The sequence below is a fragment of the Conger conger genome, chromosome 2 (genome assembly GCF_963514075.1).
Source record: "Conger conger chromosome 2, fConCon1.1, whole genome shotgun sequence".
Lineage (NCBI taxonomy): Eukaryota > Metazoa > Chordata > Actinopteri > Anguilliformes > Congridae > Conger > Conger conger.
The window spans coordinates 8,234,511-8,252,798 of NC_083761.1; the positions used below are offsets into that span (position 1 = coordinate 8,234,511).

Here is an 18,288-nt window from a genome sequence, read left to right on the forward strand (position 1 = left end):
CCTGGAATGCCAACACTAGCGCCTTGAAGCGGATGTGTGCGGCAATAGGAAGATAGTGGAGGCCAATGAGGAGCGGGGTGACATGAGCCAACCTGGGCTGACTGGTGGTGGAATTCTGGACCAGCTGGAGGGGCTTGATGGCACAAGCTGGGAGACCAGCCAGGAGGGAGTTGCAGTAATCCAGAAGGGAGATGATGAGCGCCTGGACTAGGAGCTGGGTGGCTTTCTCCATCAGGAGATGCCGGATACGGCGTATATTGTAGAGGGAGAACCTGCAGGTTCTGGCAATGGAGGACACACGTGGAGCGAGAGTGATGTGGGTCTCAAGAGTCACCCCAAGATTCTTGGCCGTATGGCAGGAGGAAACTGCAAAGTCCTCCACAATCAGTGAGAGGGAAATTGTCGGAGAGGATTTGGCAGGGATGTAGAGAAGCTCAGTCTTGCCAAGGTTAATCTTCCTGTAGTGGGAAGTCATACACACAGAGATATCAGCAAAGCAGGCAGAGATCTGTATGGTGACCGAGATATTTGGAGGGAAGGAAAGAAAGAGTTGAGTGTCATCAGCATAAGAATGGTAAGAAAAGCCATGAGATAACAGAACCAAGAGACATGGTGTATAGAGAGGACCAAGAACTGAGCCCTGTGGGACCTCCAAGACACCTGGTAGGAACGACCAGAGAGGTAGGAAAAAAACCATGCAAGTGCAGATCCTGTGACACCCATCCCAGTCAGCGATGAGAGCAGAATCTCATGGATCTCAAAATATCAAAGGTGGCTTACAGGTCAAGGAAGAAACACAAACAGACGTATCTCATTCAAATCATGAATTTCAGTACAGCACCCAAACTGGGATATGTCACCAGGTTGAAGTGTTGAAGGCATTAGTGCAAATATGTTCACTTCATTGATTTAATTGTAATTAATGCCCTCGGTGCTGACATTGATGTATCAGAGGTAAAAGAATGAACAAAACCCAACCTCCAGACATGAAATCTCTAATTTGAAACTGATGCTAAAGCATGTGTGAAGTACAGCCCCCTCCCTTTCTCACCTCACTACAGAAATTAGCCCTCCTCCTCCTCATCTTCAAACAGCTGTCTCAGGGCTGGGTATTTGGGGCTGAGAAACTGTGAGCTGTGGGAGTGAAACTCAGATTTGCATGTGCAGGGCGGGGCAGGCTGGTTCTGCTGTCCCTCAGTGGGACTGACTCAATCTCAGAATAGAGCAGCACTGTGGCCAGGTGTCTGGGCCGTCCCCAGGGGGTTAGTGTGAGCTGAGCACACATCCTGCTGTACAGAAGTGCTCTGAGCACGCTGCACACATCACTGCTCCTCTCAGCAGGCCTCCAGAGCTGGGGTATTTCTTATAGATCATGTTCTATAATCATTTTATTTGGACAAAGCAATCCATGTAATTATTACAGTATTTTCAAAGAAAAGAACACCCAGCATGCATTTCTGTGTGGTTTCTGCAGACACTAATGTCAGCAACACAACATATATGGGAATAAATATGAATTAAAAAAATAGATAAAGTTATCTATCATTATCATCTCATATTCATTTTTGAGTGTTTTATAAAAGTATTTTCAGTGACAAGAATATAATTATGATTTAACCACAGAAAGGGAACCCCCAAAATCACAGGATCATCAGACGCACAAACCTGCATTTTTATAATAACTGCCAGAAACACAGTAGTTCTTCAAATAATCTTTATTATGTCAGTGAAATTGATCTAACAGCTATTCTCAAAACCACACAAAAACAAATAAGAGCACACGTGTGCATATTTCTATTAATGAACACAAGCAGAGCACATGAGAGATATTAGCACTGGAAGCTCAGGCTGGAGGAAGGATTCACACACAGGCTCAGCTCAGTGTGACAGCAGTAAGGAGCAGAGAGGCAGAAGAGGGTAAAAACAGTGTGATCAGAGTGTGTGAGCTGGGCCTCCACCCGGCCTACTAAGAACAGTGGGCTCTCCTCAGTGTCTGAGGGGGGGCAGACTGGGAGCCCTTTGTGGCCTCACAGGTCAGTGACCCCGCCTTCATCCAGTCTCCCGCACTGAGAGTCAGCGAGCTGCTCCAGCTGTACAGGCCGTCATTCCCCAGGACCCCCACACTCCCGGCCACGCCCGAGCTCCAGCTGGCGTCGTCCACTTTCCAGCGCAGAGTCCAGTCTGAGGGGAAGCCCTTGTTGGCCAGACACACCAGTGTGGCCTTTCCCTGCTCCAGCTCCACACTGGAGGGGGGCAGGACTGTGAGGGTGGGAACTGTGTCACCTGGGAGACACAGAGAGACATGAGCTCAGAGAGTGGACACAGCTCCAACTGTCTGATATTTCATTGCCATATCCGTACAATTTATACTTTATGCTAACAACATAATGTATTAATAGATAATAGCATTATGATCCGAAAAACTACAGAATAAGGTTTCTTTGGAGTCCTTCTCATTTACTAAATAAATACGCATTAAATACGACAACAATAAAAAAAAAAAATGTTTTCAAAGGATTAACCAAATCACCAAAAATATTTCTCGTTTTTTTATGATTCAAACCACAGGTGTAGAGTAGCTACGGAATGTTATGACCTGAGCCGGGGACTACATAACCGGAATGTGTAATAGACGAGTTATTCATATAATAATGCGGTCAAATGTTATGATAATATGTTGACAAAATTATCGACAATGCCTAATTAAAAAATACGTCTAATAACGAATTATATCAGCAAACCAACCATAACTTGTATCAAGTGTATGATCCAATTTCATTTTAAAGTAGCCGATGTAAAAAAAAAAACTCTTTGACTTCGCCATTTTAAGTTTTAGTAATGCGCATTTAGTATCTAAAATAGTACGGTTATGACGACGGATAGGCTAAACCATGACTTGTATTGTATTCTATTTAATTTAATGTGCCACAAATAACATCTGGCTACACTTCAAAATGCTTCAGAGCCGCTTTGAGCCAATTAAATGAATTCCTGAAGTTCATTCAGGACTGTATTCTAAATATCAACGCGACAGTTTGAATTTCGTGGACGAGATTAATTTCAAATGATTTGAAATAATTGCCGAACTTCTACTATTCCTGTTTTTTGTTCACTCACGCATCAGGAAGATTTACATTTTAATTTCCCACATGTAACGTCGGAAAAGGACAGTAGCCTATATTAAAAAATACAGCAAAAACATTGATATGGACAAAGCCTATCCGAAAGAGAGTTTCTTTACTTAATCGACAGTTTTATTCCGCCACCCAAAGTGCAGAATCAATCGCCAGCCGCACAAAAACCTCTCACTCAAGAGACACTGCCGTCCTATGCCCTTTCCATGCATTCTGACTTCACGCCGCTTTTCAAACGAGTCAACTAATTGTTTGTAAAACATTTCCTTTGAATTTATGGATAATACGCAAATGTATTCGATTCTACTGAGTGTTACTGTGGGCAAGATTAAAAATCATTTGAAATCAATGGCTAATCTAAGAAGGATTCTGGCTTTTTAAGCTTCAAGACAATTATACAAATTTTGATTCACGACATCGAACGTCGGAAAATGAGAACATATTAAAAAAAGAAAGCAAAAACATGGATATGGATGTGTCTAAAAGAGAAATTACTTACGTCCAATTGACAGTTTTGTTCCGCCACCGAAAGTGTTCCACAGTGATACAGGCTCATTCACCAGCCGTACAAAAACCTCTCACTCAAGAGACAGTCTGTGCCTATTTCATTCTGACTTCCCATTTATAATGTGTAACAGCACACCCTTAACTTTTTATGTAGGCATATCCTACACAAATGTATCGCACTTTCTTGAGCTTTTCAAATTCATGTTGTTTTTCTGTCTATTTTAACGACTGACTCGGTTGTAATAAGAAAGAAATATACAATGCTAGCAATTCGCAAAACCTTTCAGCAAAATTAATGTATAACAACTGATCGAATGTCCAACTATTTCTACGGAAAATCATGAAAAGTCTTATTGTGTAGAAACTTACTGCCGATTTCCAGTTTGGTCCCGCCACCGAAAGTCCACCACAGCGGTTGAGTCTGATTAACTGGCTGTACAAAAACCTGCCAGTTGTACAGACGGCTGATCCGACCGACTGTGCAATGTTCGTAAGTCCCCTGCTGGACAATTGTGAAACGACCGTTAAGATGATATTCAGAATGCTGATCAAGAAGTGGATACAGGGTTCTCCTCATTAATTCAACATTTGTTTTAATCTTTGACCTCAAAGAAGATGAAGAAATTATTTTACTTCTTCATCAAATTGAATTTGGCAAGTGGTGAGGTGCCGAACTGCTTGTACAGACCACATTCAGATTTGCAAATAAATGTTAGCCAACGTTGAGTAAAGCAGTGTATGATGAATTATTTAGAACACTACCAACTCATGAACATATATATCTTAGTGGCGCTGAAACAGTTAAGAATAGATAGCATCACAACCTGTGATAAACAGGAATAACACACGTTGGGACCTTTATACAGTGAGTGCAACAGAGAGGCAGCAGAGAAAAAGCAACAGCAGAGATAAAATTAGGCCTTGTGGGTGTATTTGAGGAACAGAAAAGTCAAGCAGTTAGGAAAAATAAAAACGGTTTATGTTCCCCCATGTCCCCCAGCAGTCCCACATTGAGGGCCCCAGGCTGTGGGCAGTGGCCCTTTTATCTGGCGGTGGGAAGCCTTGAGGTGCTGCTTGAGTCACTCCACGTGTTCAGTAACTGGTGTAATCACAGAGCTCTTACTGGGCTGCTCCCAGGTGTTGAGTAACTGGTGTAATCACAGAGCTCTGTCTGGGCTGCTCCACTCTGGCCTGTGTGTGCTGTCCATGGTGCTGCAGACATTGGGAATTGGGGGAGGTGACAGGAGAGAGAGAGAAAAGATCTGGGCGGGGCATCCAGTCTCTGCAGCACACTCAGTTAAAGCAGCAGTGAATAGTGCACGTGTCCCAGCCCTCTATAGACCCCCTGCTGTTCACACATCAGAGCTCCTCTCACTGTGTTAATTGGGAAGAATTTATATTTTGCTTCATAATTACTCCCATTGGCAAAAGATGTCAGTTGTTCCGAAGCAGCGCTCTGACATAAGATACCAATTTCAAAATGTATGAATTGTAATGAGTTGAACAGAAGATGTCACAGAGCCCAGCAGCAGTGGACAGCACACAGTCCTGAACAGTGAGTCACTCTGTCCAGAACACTCCCAGCACACATTACACAGGCTGCTGTTACACACCCTGACCAGTCAGAGCATCACTGCTGCCTCTGATCTGATACTCCAGCACCATCATAAAAGAGCTGAAACTACAGTCTGATATGCAGTCCTGTCCAATCCTATGAGCAGCTGTGTGAAAGGGCCTCGTATAACTGTGTGCATCGTCACCACAGGAGGGAGGGCTTCACTTGGCCCAGTTGTCCATTTCTCAGTGAGTGTAATGTTTCTGTATTTGTTCGGTATGTTTTCATGTTTATTCTTGTTTATTATTCATTCCTCATAGTACCTGGTTTATGTTTTCCCATTTCAGTTCTCTATTGTCCTCCCCTGTTATGTCTACGTCTGAATGTTTATCAGTCTAGTCACTCCCCTGTCCGCGTGCCCCACTATTCGGGTGGTTACGGTAGTTTTTCGGGGTTCAACATTTTTTCTAAAACTCGCGATTCTTACTTCCTGCTTTTTCTTGATAGGTAAATGTTGTAAAGCACGAGTCTTACTAACTACTACTAATCTAGGTTTTGTACAGTACTAATCCGATTAATACACTTACTGTCTGTCTAACTAACTAACTAACAATCACTTTTATTGGGTAGTTTAGAAATATTCACGAAACTAACTCACTAACGCTATCTCTTAGTATTTCTGCACTGTTCTATAACTCCGCCTCCCTATGCTATCCCTGATTACTCGTTTAGTTTCAGCGAAGTGTTCGCACCTGTCTCTAACTATCACTACGTCTTCTAACTATGCAAATGTCTACTCCCTAATCCGGAGCCGTATGTTTTGCATGTTTTGTTTCGTGCATCCAGTCCGCGTTTTCGTCTCCCTCCCGTTATTATGTCATTACCCTATTGTGTTTCCCCACCTGTTGTCCATTTGTTTAGCCCACCTTTTCCTCTGCCCCGCCTAGATTGTCACCTTCCCTCTTGTATTTAAACCTCAGTCTCAGTATGCTTCGTTGTCAGAACGTTGATCTTGATAAGTGCCGATTGTTTGTAAGCCTTGTTATAGAGATTCTTGAAAGACACCCCTTTGCCTTGACTTCGACCTTGCTTTTGCCCTACTGTACCTTCGCCCTGTGATTTTCTGGATTTTGACCTCTCGCTTGTTTTTTCGACTATTCTTTTGCTTTTCGGTTTTGGCTGTGTTTGGATCTCTTGGCTTGTGACTACTGGACATTAAAACTACTCTTTTGGATTATCCTGTGGTCTGCGTCTGGGTTCCCTGGATCGTACATAACAGCGAGGAAAAGTCAATCCTCTGGTTGGTTGTGTGTCAGTGGTCAGCCTGAGCCAACTGCACAATGTGAGCTCGCAGACACAGTGTCTGTGCTGCTCAGCTGCTCCAGAGCTGAATGAACATCAGTGGCTGCTGGCTTCTCTGTGCGTCCAGCATTGATGGAGGAAAGACAGATCAGGGATGAAATACAAATCAATTCTGTTGTAAACATGTAATAAGGGTTTCTGTGGTCAGCTCTGTTTCCCCCAAGCGCCTTAATTTTCACTTTTTGAAATACAACTGTATTAAATACAGAGAAAGATGGCTTCAGAGTGAAAAAAAAGAAAAGAATTACAAGGAAACAGTATTTCACTTCTCATTAAATGTATATGGATTTTACTGTAACTGAATAATTCCATGCCTGACTGAGGTCCTTCACTTTCTGAACTCCCATATAAAACTGCCATGAGTACACAAAACATGTACATTTACTCAACTCATGTTTTACACAATCTTACCACTTCAGCCAATCTTGACCATGTACACATATTCCATTATAGTTCACTTTCAGAAACCATTATTTTGACATTTGAATGTTTGTTTAAAAACAGCAGTGAATAATGCACGTGTCCCAGCCCTCTACAGACCCACTGCTGTTCACACATCAGAGCTCCTCTCACTGTGTGTGACAGGATTTGTATAGAGGAAGGGACTTTACATACCTGTCCTGCCTCACTGCTCCACACACTTTAAGACCCCCAGTACTGATCAGTGGCTGTCCAGTCCTTTCACAGACACTGACACAGGCAGCATTATGATGATGTCAGTCTTTCTACTGTTGCTGATGCTGGGGCTCTTTGTTCAGGGTGAGCAAGATTTTAAAATTTTAACTTTGGAATTTGGTTACATCTTACATTTTATTTGTTTGCTTTTTACAATACAACTCTTTTCACAACAGTGTCATTATTGTATATTCAAATATGCCTGAAAATGACATAGGGCTTTACATTATTATAATGCATTGACCTACATTTCCATGTTTTCATTTTCAGAATCAATGACAGATATAGTTGTGACTCAGTCTCCATCAGCTCAGGCTGTTCAGCAGGGAGACACTGTTTCTATCAACTGTAGAGTCAGTCAGAGTGTCTACAGTGGCAATCGCCTCAGTTGGTATCTGCAGAAACCTGGTCAGGCTCCTAAACTCCTGATATATCTCGCCACAACTCGCCAGTCTGGGATTCCTGATCGTTTCAGTGGGAGTGGATCTGGGACTCAGTTTACACTGAAAATCACTGGAGTCCAAGCTGAAGATGCAGGAGATTATTACTGTCAGAGTTTACATAACATCGGTAGTCCCTGGCCGTTCACACAGTGATACAGAGCCATACAAAAACCTCCCTCAGTCAGACTGCACAGAGACTGCACTGCTGCAGCTGGGAACTACTGCAGGTGCTGACGGGGGAGGCACTGATCGGTAACACTGAGAGCTACAGGGGGATTATTATTGAATCTGTCTGGTTCTCGACGAAAAACATCCAGCTCTACATTCCAATTTCAGTTCATCCAAACCATTGATTAGGAATGTAATTGGGAATAATTAATATCTTTGCTTCATAATCACTCCCTAGGTAAAAGATGCAAATTATTCTGAAGCAGTGCTCTGACATAAGATACTAATTTCTAGATTAATCAATTGTAAAGGGGTTTAACACAAGATGTCACAGAGCCCAGCAGCAGTGAACAGCACATAGTCCAGAACAGTGAGTCACTCTGTCCAGAACACTCCCAGCACACATTACACAGGCTGCTGTTACACACCCTGACCAGTCAGAGCATCACTGCTGCTTCTGATCTGATACTCCAGCACCATCATAAAAGAGCTGAAACTACAGTCTGATATGCAGTCCTGTCCAATCCTGTGAGCAGCTGTGTGAAATGGCCTCGTATAACTGTGTGCATCGTCACCACAGGAGGGAGGGCTTCACTTGGCCCAGTTGTCCCTTTCTCAGTGAGGAAAAGTCAATCCTCTGGTCGGTTGTGTGCCAACGGTCTGCCTGAGCCAACTGCACAATGTGAGCTCACAGACACAGTGTCTGTGCTGCTCAGCTGCTCCAGAGCTGAATGAACATCAGTGGCTGCTGGCTTCTCTGTGCGTCCAGCATTGATGGAGGAAAGACAGATCAGGGACGAAATACAGATCAACCCTGGTGTGAACATCAAATAAGGGTTTCTGTGGACAGCTCTGTTTCCCCCAAGCTGCTTAATTTGAACTTATTGAAATGCTATTGTATTAAATACAGAGAAAGATGCACTTCAGAGTGAATTCACATAAAAACACATGAATACAGAATTTCACTTTTCATTAAATGCATATGGATTTACTGAAGCTGAATAATTCCATGAGCCTGAATGAGGTCCTTGAGTTTCTGAACTCCTATGAAATCTGCAATCAGAATACAAAACATGTACATTTACTCAACTCATATTTTACACAATCTTACCACTTCAGCCCTTCTTGACCATGTACACATATTTCCATGTCTTCTTGTACACAGTTCACTGTCAGAAACTGTTATTTTGACATTTGACATTTGAAAGATTAAAAACAGCAGTGAATAATGAACGTGTCCTAGCCCTCTATAGACCCACTGCTGTTCACATATCAGAGCTCCTCTCACTGTGTGTGACAGGATTTGTATAGAGGAAGGGGCTTTGCATACCTGTCCTGCCTCACTGCTCCACACACTTTAAGACCCCCAGTACTGATCAGTGGCTGTCCAGTCCTTTCACAGACACTGACACAGGCAGCATTATGATGATGTCAGTCTTTCTACTGTTGCTGATGCTGGGGCTCTTTGTTCAGGGTGAGCAAGATTTTCAAATTTTAACTTTGGAATTTGGTTACATCTTACATTTTATTTGTTTGCTTTTTTGCTCTTTTCACAACAGTGTCATTATTGTATATTCAAATATGCCTGAAAATTACATAAGGCTTTACATTATTATAATGCACTGACCTACATTTCTTTGTTTGTGTTAACAGAATCAATGGCAGATATAGTTGTGACTCAGTCTCCATTAGCTCAGGCTGTTCAGCAGGGAGACACTGTCTCCATCAGCTGTAGAGTCAGTCAGAGTGTTTACAGTGGCAATCGCCTCAGCTGGTACCTGCACAAACCTGGTCAGGCTCCTAAACTCCTGATATATCTCGCCACAACTCGCCAGTCTGGGATTCCTGATCGTTTCAGTGGGAGTGGATCTGGGACTCAGTTTACACTGAAAATCACTGGAGTCCAGACTGAAGATGCAGGAGATTATTACTGTCAGAGTGTACATAACATCGGTAGTAGCTGGCCGTTCACACAGTGATACAGAGCCGTACAAAAACCTCCCTCAGTCAGACTGCACAGAGACTGCACTGCTGCAGCTGAGACCTACTGCAGGTGCTGAGGGGGGAGGCACTGATCTGTAACACTGAAGGGCTCTGCTCTGAAACGATGAGCTAATAGGAATTATTATTAAATCTTTCTTGGCCTCCAATCAAAACATGCAGCTCTACATTCCAATTTCAGTACATCCAAACCATTCATTGGGAATTTAATTGGGAAGAATTTATATTTTCTTTGCTTCATAATTACTCCCATTGGCAAAATATGTCAGTTGTTCTGAAGCACAAGACACCAATTTCAAAATAAATTTATTGTAAAGGAGTTGAACACAAGATGTCACAGAGCCCAGCAGCAGTGGACAGCACACAGTCCAGAACAGTGAGTCACTCTGTCCAGAACACTCCCAGCACACATTACACAGGCTGCTGTTACACACCCTGACCAGTCAGAGCATCACTGCTGCTTCTGATCTGATACTCCAGCACCATCATAAAAGAGCTGAAACTACAGTCTGATATGCAGTCCTGTCCAATCCTGTGAGCAGCTGTGTGAAAGGGCCTCGTATAACTGTGTGCATCGTAACCACAGGGGGAAGGGCTTCACTTGGCCCAGTTGTCCATTTCTCAGTGAGGAAAAGTCAATCCTCTGGTCGGTTGTGTGTCAGTGGTCAGCCTGAGCCAACTGCACAATGTGAGCTCACAGACACAGTGTCTGTGCTGCTCAGCTGCTCCAGAGCTGAATGAACATCAGTGGCTGCTGGCTTCTCTGTGCACCAGCATTGATGGAGGAAAGACAGATCAGGGAGGAATTACACATCAATCCTAGTTTAAACATGTAATAAGGGTTTCGGTAGTCAGCTCTGTTTCACCCAAGCTGCTTAATTTTCAGTTGTTGAAATACAACTGTATGAAATACAGAGAAAGATGCTCTTCAGAGTGAATTCACGTAAAAAGGCATGAATACAGAATTTCACTTTTCATTTAATGTATATGGATTTACTGAAGCTGAATAATTCCATGAGCCTGAATGAGGTCCTTGACTTTCTGAACTCCTATGAAATCTGCAATCAGAATACAAAACATGTACATTTACTCAACTCATATTTTACACAATCTAACCACTTCAGCCCTTCTTGACCACGTACACATATTTACATGTCTTCTTGTACACAGTTCACTGTCAGAAACTGTTATTTTGACATTTGAATGTTTGAAAGATTAAAAACAGCAGTGAATAATGAACGTGTCCCAGCCCTCTGTAGACCCACTGCTGTTCACACATCAGAGCTCCTCTAACTGTGTGTGACAGGATTTGTATAGAGGAAGGGCCTTTGCATACCTGTCCTGCCTCACTGCTCCACACACTTTAAGACCCCCAGTACTGATCAGTGACTGTCCAGTCCTTTCACAGACACTGACAGAGGCAGCATTATGATGATGTCAGTCTTTCTACTGCTGCTGATGCTGGGACTCCTTGCTCAAGGTGACAAATTATTTTACATTTTAAATCAGAATTTTGGTAGTACTTCATATCATCTTTAACAGCATGTGTGTTTTCAAAACCGTGTCATTATGGTCTAATGTTTTGTTTGACAATACTAATGCGCATTGACATCCATTTCCATGCTTTCTTTTTCAGAATCAATGGCTCAAGTAGTCCTGACTCAGTCTCCATCAGCTCAGGCTGTTCAGCAGGGAGACACTGTCTCTATCAGCTGTACACTCAGTCAGAGTGTTTACAGCAACTACCTCTCCTGGTACCTGCAGAAACCTGGTCAGGCTCCTAAACTTCTGATTTATTATATCTCAACTCGCCAGTCTGGGATTCCTGATCGTTTCAGTGGGAGTGGATCTGGGACGCAGTTTACACTGAAAATCACTGGAGTCCAGGCTGAAGATGCAGGAGATTATTACTGTCAGAGTTTACACTACCTCAACAGTAAATATGTATTCACACAGTGATACAGAGCCGTACAAAAACCTCCCTCAGTCAGACTGCACAGAGACTGCCCAGAGACTGCAGCTGGGACCTACTGCAGGTGCTGACGGGGGAGGCACTGATCTGGGACAGCGATACTGCACACAGGGCTGTAGGGGGCGACAATGAGCTACAGCCTTGAATACACACCTCTCTCTGCTGAAGAGAAGCTGCTCTGTCTCATACAATCCCCACCACAGAGCTGCTGCTGAACTACACACACTTCTGGAGCACAATATTATAGGATCACAAAGTGTACCAAACACACTTCTGTAACAAAACATCACAGTATTTCAGTAAAGGATTTTTATTTCCTGAACATAACATTTAAGTTCAGTGAAAAATGTGGCATTGTGCACCTTAAATTTACTAAAAGGGACTATTTACACATTTTACATTACATTTACATTTTTGTCATTTGGCAGACGCTTTTAATCCAAAGCAATTTACAAGTGAATAGGTTTCCACAGGTTAAAAGCATCAAATCCATAACTAGCAAAACATTCATGAAGAGCTGTTCTAAACAAAAATAAAACATTTGTATTTGTAAAAAAATTTTTGGGTTACGGTTAGATAAGAGGGATAGTAGGCAAGTCCAGAATGGAAAACAAGCGTCAACATGCAGCTCGACCATCTGATGCTCGTAGTGACGGAACCTTCAAGTGACCAAAGCTGGCAGATCGGAGTGGTCTTGCTGCGGTGTAGGGAGCAATTAAAGATTGGATTGAAAATGGGGCAGTCCCCTTAGCAGCCTGGAATGCCAACACTAGCACCTTGAAGCAGATGTGTGCGGCAATAGGAAGACAGTGGAGGCCAATGAGGAGCGGGGTGACATGAGCCAACCTGGGCTGACTGGTGGTCAGGCGGGCTGCAGCATTCTGGACCAGCTGGAGGGGCTTGATGGCACAAGCTGGGAGACCAGCCAGGAGGGAGTTGCAGTAATCCAGAAGGGAGATAATGAGCCCCTGGACCAGGGGCTGGGTGGCTTTCTCCATCAGGAGATGCCGGATACGACGTATATTGTAGAGGAAGAACCTGCAGGTTCTGGCAGTGGAGGATCCACATGGAGTGAGGGTGATGTGGGTCTCAAGAGTCACCCCAAGATTCTTGGCCGTATGGCAGGAGGACACAGCAAAGTCCTCGACAATCAGTGAGAGGGCAATTGTCGGAGAGGATTTGGCAGGGATGGAGAGAAGCTCAGTCTTGCCAAGGTTTAGCTTCCGGTGGTGGGAAGTCATACACATAGAGATATCAGCCAAGCAGGCAGAGATCTGTATGGTGACCTAGGTATTTGGAGGGAAGGAAAGAAAGAGTTGAGTGTCATCAGCATAAGAATGGTAAGAAAAGCCAAGAGATAAAAGAACCAAGAGACATGGTGTAAAGAGACAAGAGGAGAGGACCAGGAACTGAGCCCTGTGGGACCTCCAAGTCACCTGGTAGGAACGACCAGAGAGGTAGGAAAAAAACCATGCAAGTGCAGATCCTGTGACACCCATCCCAGTCAGCGATGAGAGCAGAATCTCATGGATCTCAAAATATCAAAGGTGGCTTACAGGTCAAGGAAGAAACACAAACAGACGTATCTTATTCAAATCATGAATATCAGTACAGCACCCAAACTGGGATATGTCACCAGGTTGAAGTGTTGAAGGCATTAGTGCAAATCTGTTCACTTCATTGTTTTAATTGTAATGAATGCCCTTGGTGCTGACATTGTTGTATCAGAGGTAAGAGAATGAACAAAACCCAACCTCCAGACATGAAATCTCTAATCTGAAACTGATGCTAAAGCATGTGTGAAGTACAGCCCCCTCCCTTTCTCACCTCACTACAGAAATGAGCCCTCCTCCTCCTCATGTTCAAACAGCTGTCTCAGGGCTGGGTATTTTGGGCTGAGAAACTGTGAGCAGTGGGGGTGAAACTCAGATTTGCATGTGCAGGGCGGGGCAGGCTGGTTCTGCTGTCCCTCAGTGGGACTGACTCAATCTCAGAATAGAGCAGCACTGTGGCCAGGTGTCTGGGCCGTCCCCAGGGGGTTAGTGTGAGCTGAGCACACATCCTGCTGTACAGAAGTGCTCTGAGCACGCTGCACACATCACTGCTCCTCTCAGCAGGCCTCCAGAGCTGGGGTATTTCTTATAGATCATGTGCTATTATCATTTTATTTGGACAAAGCAATCCAGGTAATTATTATAGTATTTTCAAAGAAAAGAACACCCAGCATGCATTTCTGTGTGGTTTCTCCAGACACTTATGTCAGCAACACTACATATCTGGAAATTAATATGAATGAATGAATGAATGAACTAATGGATGAATGATATAAAAATATCTATTCTTTGACAATTTACTTCTATAATTTTCATCTCGTGTTCATTTTTGAGTGTTTTGTAAAAGTATTTTCAGTGCGAAGAATATAATTATGATTTAATCAGAGAAAGGGAACCCCCAAAATCACAGGATCATCAGAAGCACAAACCTCCATTTTTATAATAACTGCCAGAGACACAGTAGTTCTTCAAATAATCTTTATTATGTCAATGAAATTGATCTAACAGCTATTCTCAAAAGCACACAAACACAAATAAGAGCACACGTGTGCATATTTGTTTTAATGAACACAAGCAGAGCACATGAGAGATATTAGCACTGGAAGCTCAGGCTGGAGGAAGGATTCACACACAGGCTCAGCTCAGTGTGACAGCAGTAAGGAGCAGAGAGGCTGAGGGCAGAACAGGGTAAAAACAGTGTGATCAGAGTGTGTGAGCTGGGCCTCCACCCGGCCTACTAAGAACAGTGGGCTCTCCTCAGTGTCTGAGGGGGGGCAGACTGGGAGCCCTTTGTGGCCTCACAGGTCAGTGACGCCGCCTTCTTCCAGTCTCCCGCACTGAGAGTCAGCGAGCTGCTCCAGCTGTACAGGCCGTCATTCCCCAGGACCCCCACACTCCCGGCCACGCCCGAGCTCCAGCTGGCGTCGTCCACTTTCCAGCGCAGAGTCCAGTCTGAGGGGAAGCCCTTGTTGGCCAGACACACCAGTGTGGCCTTTCCCTGCTTCAGCTCCACACTGGAGGGGGGCAGGACTGTGAGGGTGGGAACTGTGTCACCTGGGAGACACAGAGAGACATGAGCTCAGAGAGTGGACACAGCTCCAACTGTCTGATATTTCATTGCCATACCCGTATCATTTATACTTTATGCTTACAACATAATGAATTTATAGATAATAGTATTATGCTCTGAAAAACTACAGAATAAGGTTTCTTTGGAGCCCTTCTCATTTACTAAATAAATACGCATTAAATACGACAACAATTTAAAAAAAAATGTTTTCAAAGGATTAACCAATTCACCAAAAATATTTACTTTTCTCGTTTTTTTTATGATTCAAACCACAGGTGTAGAGTAGCTACGGAATGTTATGACATGAGCCAGGGACTACATAACCGGAATGTGTAATAGACGAGTTATTCATATAATAATGCGGTCAAATGTTATGATAATATGATGACAAAATTATCGACAATGCCTAATAAAAAAATACGTCTAATAACGAATTATATCAGCAAACCAACCATAACTTGTATCAAGTGTATGATCCTATTTCATTTTAAAGTAGCCGATGTAAAAAAAAAAACTCTTTGACTTCGCCATTTTAAGTTTTAGTAATGCGCATTTAGTATCTAAAATAGTACGGTTATGACGACGGATAGGCTAAATCATGACTTGTATTGTATTCTATTTAATTTAATGTGCCACAAATAACATCTGGCTACACTTCAAAATGCTTCAGAGCCGCTTTGAGCCAATGAAATGAATTCCTGAAGTTCATTCAGGACTGTATTCTAAATATCAACGCGACAGTTTGAATTTCGTGGACGAGATTAAAAATGATTTTTACTATTCCTGTTTTTTGTTCACTCACGCATCAGGAAGATTTACATTTTAATTTCCCACATGTAACGTCGGAAAAGGACAGTAGCCTATATTTAAAAATACAGCAAAAACATTGATATGGACAAAGCCTATCCGAAAGAGAGTTTCTTTACTTAATCGACAGTTTTATTCCGCCACCCAAAGTGCAGAATCAATCGCCAGCCGCACAAAAACCTCTCACTCAAGAGACACTGCCGTCCTATGCTCTTTCCATGCATTCTGACTTCACGCCGCTTTTCAAACGAGTCAACTAATTGTTTGTAAAACATTTCCTTTGAATTTATGGATAATACGCAAATGTATTCGATTCTACTGAGTGTTACTGTGGGCAAGATTAAAAATCATTTGAAATCAATGGCTAATCTAAGAAGGATTCTGGCTTTTTAAGCTTCAAGACAATTACAAATTTTGATTCACGACATCGAACGTCGGAAAATGAGAACATATTAAAAAAAGAAAGCAAAAACATGGATATGGATGTGTCTAAAAGAGAAATTACTTACGTCCAATTGACAGTTTTGTTCCGCCACCGAAAGTGTTCCACAGTGATACAGACTCATTCACCAGCCGTACAAAAACCTCTCACTCAAGAGACAGTCTGTGCCTATTTCATTCTGACTTCCCATTTATAATGTGTAACAGCACACCCTTAACTTTTTATGTAGGCATATCCTACACAAATGTATCGCACTCTCTTGAGCTTTTCAAATTCATGTTGTTTTTCTGTCTATTTTAACGACTGACTCGGTTGTAATAAGAAAGAAATATACAATGCTAGCAATTCGCAAAACCTTTCAGCAAAATTAATGTATAACAACTGATCGAATGTCCAACTATTTCTACGGAAAATCATGAAAAGTCTTATTGTGTAGAAACTTACTGCCGATTTCCAGTTTGGTCCCGCCACCGAAAGTCCACCACAGCGGTTGAGTCTGATTAACTGGCTGTACAAAAACCTGCCAGTTGTACAGACGGCTGATCCGACCGACTGTGCAGTGTTCGTAAGTCCCCTGCTGGACAATTGTGAGACGACCGTTAAGATGATATTCAGAATGCTGATCAAGAAGTGGATACAGGGTTCTCCTCATTAATTCAACATTTGTTTTAATCTTTGACCTCAAAGAAGATGAAGAAATTATTTTACTCCTTCTTCAAATTGAATTTGGCAAGTGGTGAGGTGCCGAACTGCTTGTACAGACCACATTCAGATTTGCAAATAAATGTTAGCCAACGTTGAGTAAAGCAGTGTATGATGAATTATTTAGAACACTACCAACTCATGAACATATATATCTTAGTGGCGCTGAAACAGTTAAGAATAGAGAGCATCACAACCTGTGATAAACAGGAATAACACACGTTGGGATCTTTATACAGTGAGTGCAACAGAGAGGCAGCAGAGAAAAAGCAACAGCAGAGATAAAATTAGGCCTTGTGGGTGTATTTGAGGAACAGAAAGGTCAAGCAGTTAGGAAAAATAAAAACGGTTTATGTTCCCCCATGTCTTCAGCTGCAGTGCAGGGGGTGCAGGTGAGAACAGACCAGCAGTTTCATGGGGTTCACAGAGGGCCACAGGCTTCCAGGCTTGGGTCAGCATCTGTGGGGAAAGTCACACACCCTCAGTGCAGCAGTCCCACATTGAGGGCCCCAGGCTGTGGGCAGTGGCCCTTTTATCTGGCGGTGGGGAGCCAATAGCTGCTGCTGAAGTCACTCCACGTGTTCAGTAACTGGTGTAATCACAGAGCTCTTACTGGGCTGCTCCCAGGTGTTGAGTAACTGGTGTAATCACAGAGCTCTGTCTGGGCTGCTCCCAGGTGTTGAGTAACTGGTGTAATCACAGAGCTCTGTCTGGGCTGCTCCACTCTGGCCTGTGTGTGCTGTCCATGGTGCTGCAGACATTGGGAATTGGGGGAGGTGACAGGAGAGCGAGAGAAAAGATCTGGGCGGGGCATCCAGTCTCTGCAGCACACTCAGTTAAAGCAGCAGTGAATAGTGCACGTGTCCCAGCCCTCTATAGACCCCCTGCTGTTCACACATCAGAGCTCCTCTCACTGTGTTAATTGGGAAGAATTTATATTTTGCTTCATAATTACTCCCATTGGCGAAAGATGTCAGTTGTTCCGAAGCAGCGCTCTGACATAAGATACCAATTTCAAAATGTATGAATTGTAATGAGTTGAACAGAAGATGTCACAGAGCCCAGCAGCAGTGGACAGCACACAGTCCAGAACAGTGAGTCACTCTGTCCAGAACACTCCCAGCACACATTACACAGGCTGCTGTTACACACCCTGACCAGTCAGAGCATCACTGCTGCCTCTGATCTGCTACTCCAGCACCATCATAAAAGAGCTCAAACTACAGTCTGATATGCAGTCCTGTCCAATCCTGTGAGCAGCTGCGTGAAATGGCCTCTTATAACTGTGTGCATCGTCACCACAGGAGGGAGGGCTTCACTTGGCCCAGTTGTCCCTTTCTCAGTGAGTGTAATGTTTCTGTATTTGTTCGGTATGTTTTCATGTTTATTCTTGTTTA

General features: G+C 43.3%; 2 gene segments (V, D, J or C); both read right to left on the bottom strand.

Moving 5' to 3' along the window:
• Window positions 1–1,700: 1,700 nt before the first annotated feature.
• Window positions 1,701–5,063, bottom strand: LOC133114488 (Ig kappa-b4 chain C region-like). The segment is given in 3 exon segments: window positions 1,701–2,283; window positions 3,634–3,685; window positions 5,058–5,063. Coding segments are annotated over 3 exon segments (375 nt in total).
• A 9,271-nt stretch (window positions 5,064–14,334) lies between these two features.
• LOC133114536 (Ig kappa-b4 chain C region-like) lies at window positions 14,335–17,307 on the bottom strand. The segment is given in 3 exon segments: window positions 14,335–14,924; window positions 16,257–16,332; window positions 17,296–17,307. Coding segments are annotated over 3 exon segments (405 nt in total).
• Between the last annotated feature and the right edge of the window lie 981 nt (window positions 17,308–18,288).